Source organism: Sinocyclocheilus anshuiensis, unplaced genomic scaffold (genome assembly GCF_001515605.1).
Source record: "Sinocyclocheilus anshuiensis isolate Anshui unplaced genomic scaffold, SAMN03320099.WGS_v1.1 scaffold2571, whole genome shotgun sequence".
Classification (NCBI taxonomy): Eukaryota; Metazoa; Chordata; class Actinopteri; order Cypriniformes; family Cyprinidae; genus Sinocyclocheilus; species Sinocyclocheilus anshuiensis.
In genome coordinates this window covers 210,461-216,863 of record NW_015560621.1, presented here as the reverse complement: position 1 = coordinate 216,863, position 6,403 = coordinate 210,461, and the positions used below count along the sequence as shown (strand labels likewise).

The 6,403-nt window shown below is 38.0% G+C and overlaps 1 protein-coding gene across 2 annotated transcripts; it reads left to right on the top strand.

Annotated features, from left to right (window-relative positions):
- LOC107681896 (protein orai-2-like) lies at window positions 1-4,170 on the top strand. Of its 2 annotated transcripts, XM_016478267.1 has the most exons (4): window positions 1-116; window positions 797-842; window positions 1,417-1,652; window positions 2,939-4,170. In XM_016478267.1, the coding sequence occupies exons 2-4, from the start codon at window positions 806-808 to the stop codon at window positions 3,509-3,511; spliced, it is 846 nt and encodes a 281-aa protein (XP_016333753.1). In that variant the 5' UTR covers window positions 1-116; window positions 797-805; the 3' UTR covers window positions 3,512-4,170. The 2 variants fall into 2 exon arrangements, with proteins under 2 accessions (XP_016333753.1, XP_016333754.1); XM_016478268.1 differs by lacking the exon at window positions 797-842.
- Window positions 4,171-6,403: the final 2,233 nt, after the last annotated feature.

Below are 6,403 nucleotides of genomic sequence, written 5' to 3'. Positions count from 1 at the left end.
AATCGGACATCGCTGGAGCGGAAAAGACTAGAGCGGTCAACGTCCATTTCTCTCCCAGATCCCCTTTCTGTCGGCTGTCATGTGGATGTGAACACAGAAAGTGACTGGCAGCAAAGGTGAGTTGGATGCGAGCGCAAAGAGGACTTCAGTACAGTGCATGTGTGATCGGCGATGCTTTCTTATTGTGTGCTTCAGTCACTGCTGGTGGTTAGGAAGGGAAGTTGTGTGTGCTGAAAAACACATCTGTGGCCTGGCGTTCATTGTGTTCCGATTTGCAAGTTAATAAGTCGCACCTTGTTTAGACAGCGGCTGTTCACTAACAACCCTTTTTTTCCATGCAGTTTTATTTTGGTCACAGGCGGATGATGTGTTTTGCGTCTGGTGTGGCGCTCATTTACTGTCTATTTAAATAACAAACACACAGCAGCTACATTCATCTTTATAACTAATCACACGCTGTTGTATGTTGTAGGAATGTGGAAAGCATATGAAATGTATTGTGGCTCCACTATATGATCTGACTTGAGAAACAGGGCATATCTAAAATATTATGGAAATATCATTGGTACAGTTAAATATATATATTCTTGTTTATATAATGATTTTGAAGATTGACCGTGTATTGTGAATGCGTACAGCACCATAGAGCCCAAGACTAGCAGAACACAAAGTATTTCAATTTCAGTTATGCTATTTTTAACATACTATTTATCTTTGTTCATTCTCAGCATTTATTAATTCTAACTGTTAGTTGTAATTTCTAATTACTTAACATATTAATTTTCTATTTAACCAGAGATGTGTGATGAAAACCAGTCCTAAAGCAGGGCAAGGCCAATCAGGTATGTTTCAGATTTATAAAGTAATTTCTACCATTTTATATCACGTATAGATCTTCTGTAACAGATAGTAATACCATGACATATTCATGGTATGTACAAGATTCTAAAAAAAAGAATACAATGGAATTATCATGATATACAGATCCAAAAAGCATAAAAACATCACACTACTCTATCTGGTCCCTTTTTGGTACTTATTGTGAAATGTAAGAGTACTTATTTTTACATCCTAATTTTGACATTCTTATATTTCAATGCAGACATAAACTATTTTTTTGTGAATGTGTGAGACTTGCAATTCATTAACCGCTCTAGTTAACTAACAAAGTGCAGTAAGCTGTAAAACTATATGCACTACAATGCAGAATGTTTATCATTAGGATAATACATTAATATAATATGATAACAAATACCATTTTGCAATATCAAGCAGCATAACACCGTTTTTGTACAACTAAAATAACTAGAAGTGACTGACACTGGAAGCCTCACACATTCAAGTCACAAAAGGCTTCACCGCACTTATGTTAAAGAAAAAAGTGAATATTATATGATAGTATGTTTGCAAGCACAGTTACTATGAGCAGTGAGCTCAATGTGCCGATGGGCTCCCCCACGCCCGGGGGCTCAGACCGGCTGCAGGATGGTGGCGGGATGGACTACAGGGACTGGGTTCGCCGCAGCTATCTGGAGTTGGTCACCTCTAACCACCACTCGGTCCAGGCTCTCTCATGGAGGAAACTCTACCTCAGCAGGGCCAAGCTCAAAGCCTCCAGCCGAACCTCAGCCCTGCTGTCTGGCTTTGCCATGGTGAGTATATTACATTCTGTGATAAGTGTGAGCTGTCAAATGTATGTGACTCTTGGCCACACACTTTTGTGGATTATATTTCAGTGAATGTATCAGGAAACAGTTGCTATAGGTCAAACAAAGGGTGTGGCTTGTTGAAATTCTTCAGAAGCATCAGATGGCTTGGAGATAAGATTGTCTTGAATAATTGTTCGTTGCAACTTTGTATTGCTAACCACTTTTGGCCGAGATAACAGTGACCACCCACTTGACCGGAAGTATTTTTCACATTCATGTTCTCCGTAGGGATTTCAAACATTCTTCAGTAAAGGGTTATGAAAGCAACCCACTCTGAGATGAATCGTAACAGAACAAACTTTGATTTGAAGCAAACAAAAGACTGGAGCTAATTGAATTATAATAATTCTATCACTTTTATTATAGGACTCAACAGAATCAGTATAAGTGATTTATGGTTATTTACTGAAGTATAAAACAATTTATTTTTAGTTTATCGCACATTATTCAGACATAAACAAGAGTGTAGGCCGACTGCATTGTTTGCAATGATTCATGGGAGTGGGCAGTAGCTGTTGAGCTCAATTTCCATTGTAACAACAACATCTCTAATTGGTGGGTTTTTATTCAGGGTTATGGGTAGTGTAGTAGTTTTTGTTGGGTATTGTGCAAATAAACACTTTATTTATTTATTTTTAAAATGACACTGACTTTTTAAAAATGTTTTTGAAGTCTCTTATGTTCACCAAGTCTGCATTTATTTGATTTATTTGATTAGACACAGTGAAAGTAATAGTGTGAAATAAAATGTAATTTATTCCTGATGTTTTCAAAGCTGAATTTTCAGCATCATTACTCCAGTCTTCCTTCTTATCAATGTTGAAAACAGTTGTGCTGCTTGATATTGGTTTGGAAACCATGATACATTTTTTTCAGGATTCGTTGATGAATAGAAAGTTTAAAAGAACAGCTTTTATTTTTGTTATTATATATTTAAAAAAAAAATAGAAACCTTTTGTAACAGTTTTTTACTTTCACTTTTGATCAGTTTAATCAATCCTTGCTGAATACATTTTTTTTTTTTAAATGGTAGTATTTATCATCCTTTAACAACTTCAGAGCTCAAGGTAGATCTACCTTTTTACATTGTCATAAAAAAAATCAATTTCTCTGTGAGAAATGAATGGGATTTTTACTTCAGGAACCCCACTGCTAGTTGACCCCATTTGGTTCACATCTAATATTACCAGTTAAATTTTCATTATTGTTTATAATGTGTTTGTGACCAGGTGGCCATGGTGGAGGTGCAGCTGGAGATGCAGTATAACTACCCACGGTTCCTGCTCATTGCCTTTAGTGTATGTACTACAGTGCTGGTGGCCGTCCACCTGTTCGCCCTCCTCATCAGCACCTGCATCCTGCCCAATGTGGAAGCCGTCAGCAACATCCACAATCTCAACTCCGTCTCCGAGTCTCCCCACGAGAGGATGCACCTCTATATTGAGCTGGCCTGGGGCTTTTCCACCGCTCTGGGGATCCTTTTGTTCCTGGCAGAGGTGGTGCTCCTCTGCTGGATAAAGTTCTTGCCGGTTGACTCTGGGGCGCAATCCGCGTCAGCCCTGGCAGCCCTCAAGCAGAACAGCAGCCCGTCTACGGTTCAGCCCGGCCACAGCGGCTGGCAGGCGGCCTTGGCCTCCACCATCATCATGGTGCCGGTCGGATTGATCTTTGTGGTGTTCACCATTCACTTCTACCGCTCGCTAGTGCGACACAAAACAGAGCGGCACCATCAGGAGATCGAGGAACTGCACAAAATCAAGGTGCAGCTGGACGGCCATGAGCGAGGCCTGCAGGCGGTGTGAGATCTAGGGATGCTCTTCGTTGACTCTTCAAGCACATTAAAACTCCTTCTTGAGTCTTTTGGGCTTATTTTCTGTTTTATTCTGAGAGGAAATGCCTTGTTACCTGGTGGAAGGATTACTCTTGTAGAAATTGAGAAGGCTTTACAGCAAAAAAGGCGCACGTTTACAAAATTTCAACCGCAAGGGCTATTTATTTTGTATTTCTTTAGGCTGTAGGTCATTTGGACGTGTTTTTAAGTGCAATTTTCTCTTTCCATGTTTCTGAATACACAAAAATGGATGTCATGGAGTGGCTTGCTTTAATATCATTTGCCGGTTTCTCTTCCTTTTGCGGTGCCATCCTGGATCGATAAGTGTGTCACAGATAATGAGACCAAATGAGTTGGTCTTGGATCCATTATGAATCAGAGCTGCCAGAGTATCTTTAACTGCAATTTCCAGCTCTTATAATATACATGTCTGTTTGAGCTTCAGTTTAAAGTGATAGTTCACCCAAAAATTGAACATTATATTATCATTTACTCACCCTCATGTCGTTCCAGACCTGCAAAACTTGCTTTCTTCAGCACAAAAGAAGATATTTTGAATTGCTTTTGTCCATACAATGAACGCCAGTGGTGTTCAAAACAGCAATGGACTTCGTTGGTTTTCACTGTATGGGCACATCAGTCACTGTTTAGCAGAAGAAAGAAAGTGATAACGGTTCAAGTGAGGGTGAGTACATGATGACTGAATGTTCATTTCCCTTTAAGTAAACAAAAAAATAAATAAAAAATGTGATGCACCACATATACAGTAGTTTGTCTGTGTTTAATAGTGAATCTATAATACTGTAATCTCTCAGCCTGCAGAATTGTCGTCCCAAAAAAGGATTCATTTTAAAGCAGTTACAGATGTATCGCTCGTACTAGGCCTATATGTAGTGCAGTATTTTTAGCTTGGGTGTGAATCTCGACGCTTTAGCCAGACTCACTGCATGCTTGTATTTCATTGAAGGTTTTGCATGTGTAATTTAATGCACTGTCACTTGTTTTTGTCCATTTTTCAGACAAGGCCTATTGAATGTTATTCTTGTGGGTTACTAGAAGTTTACATTGTCACGTCAATAAAGTCAATGATGATTTGCTCCAACAAATGACTTTTAATGGGCACAGTTAGTTATAAAAATACTTGAGAAAGACAAAATGCTTTGCTGAGCTGAAATTGTTTAATGTGAACTGAGTTGGCAGTCATATCGTCATGCTCAAAATACCGTCTGGTATTTATGTAACAAGTCAATTTGAGGAAAACATTCCAGGGGGAAAAGAAGTCAGACCAATTTCTGCCTGCCTTAAAAAAACTAAACTGACAAAAGTGCACTTGTAGTATTAGGTCATGGAAATGATGTGTCCGGTTTGTTTTTAGAGTATGCAGACAGATTTCATCTGCTGTAGGTCTTTCAGAACGCAGAGTTATAGTTTGTTGCTTCATTTCATGCCTTAAGCATTCATTTAATTCAATAGTAAGTTCATGAGTCGACTCTGTAATAAGGCATAGTGAAGCACCACTCTTTATACAGTTGCACTTGCAGTGTGAATGCTCAAACACAAACACACTTGACCAAAATTGTGTACTCTGCTTATGGGGGCTTTAAAAAGCACTATGCTTTTTGTGTGTGTGGGAAAATACTTTTAGTATCATTTTTGATACTTCTGTTGTATTGTGCCATACTGTCAATATATAAACGCATATCTAGTGTGAAACGTGTCCAGAACATGTAGCCGACCATTATCAAAACATTTTGTTGAGCATGTCCTTTCACACTCTATCTGTACTTGTATGTTAATTTATGTCAAATAAACACAACCAGTTTTGTTTACTTCAAAATTTTACCATTTCTGTGTCCAATCAAAATTTGACATGCCTCGGTGAACTGTTCAAGAAAAGACTGCTGCTTTCCTTGTGACTTTCATATTGTCTTGTTACAATCAACGAAGTTCTCAATCAGCAGATGACCTAAGAGGATGAAAATGCCTGGGTTATATAACTCAAATCTCATTTCCATTACGATATCTTATTAAAATTGCTAAGTATTTATACATCAATGTAGTATTTTGTTGTACTGTCCTTAATGTTTAAAAAAAATTATACTGTATTACAGTACGAAAAATGTAAATTATAATAATCATTTGATAAATGTGCTTAATTCCATTAATATTACAATGGTACAGAAATTGGATTCATTTTATTTTCATGCAAAATATAATGCCTTTTATTTTAGTTTTGGGGTGAAATATGTATAGCCTGAATGCACTGTAAGTCACTTTGGATAAAAGCGTCTGCTAAATGCATAAATTATAAATTATTAAAATTAAATAAATATGTCTGGACAAGTTTGTGTGAGATTCATATCAGTGCATAAGAGTGATCCTGGTCAGTATCTGTTGTTCCTGGGAAGCATGTGAATAGTCAGGTTTCACAGCTGTGACTGGCAGGCACACATGAACTGAGGCTGCAGTCGATAAGGCGACAGGCTGGCTGAGAATGGCATTGTAAATGAGATTAAAGCAATATGTGTCTAGTTATAATGCATAAAACACTAAATGCCTAATATACCTTCTTCAAAAAGATTTAAAGGGGTCATATGATGTTGCTAAAAAGAACATTATTTTGTGTATTTGGTGTAATGAAATGTGTTTATGTGGTTTAAGGTTCAAAAAACACATTATTTTCCACATACTGTACATTATTGTTTCTCCTCTATGCCCCGCCTTTCTGAAACGCGTCGATTTTTACAAAGCTCATCGGTCTGAAAAGCAAGGTGTGCTGTGATTGGCCAGCTATCCAGTGCGTTATGATTGGCCGAATACCTCAAGCGTGTGACGGAAATGTTACGCCCCTACCATACTGTGA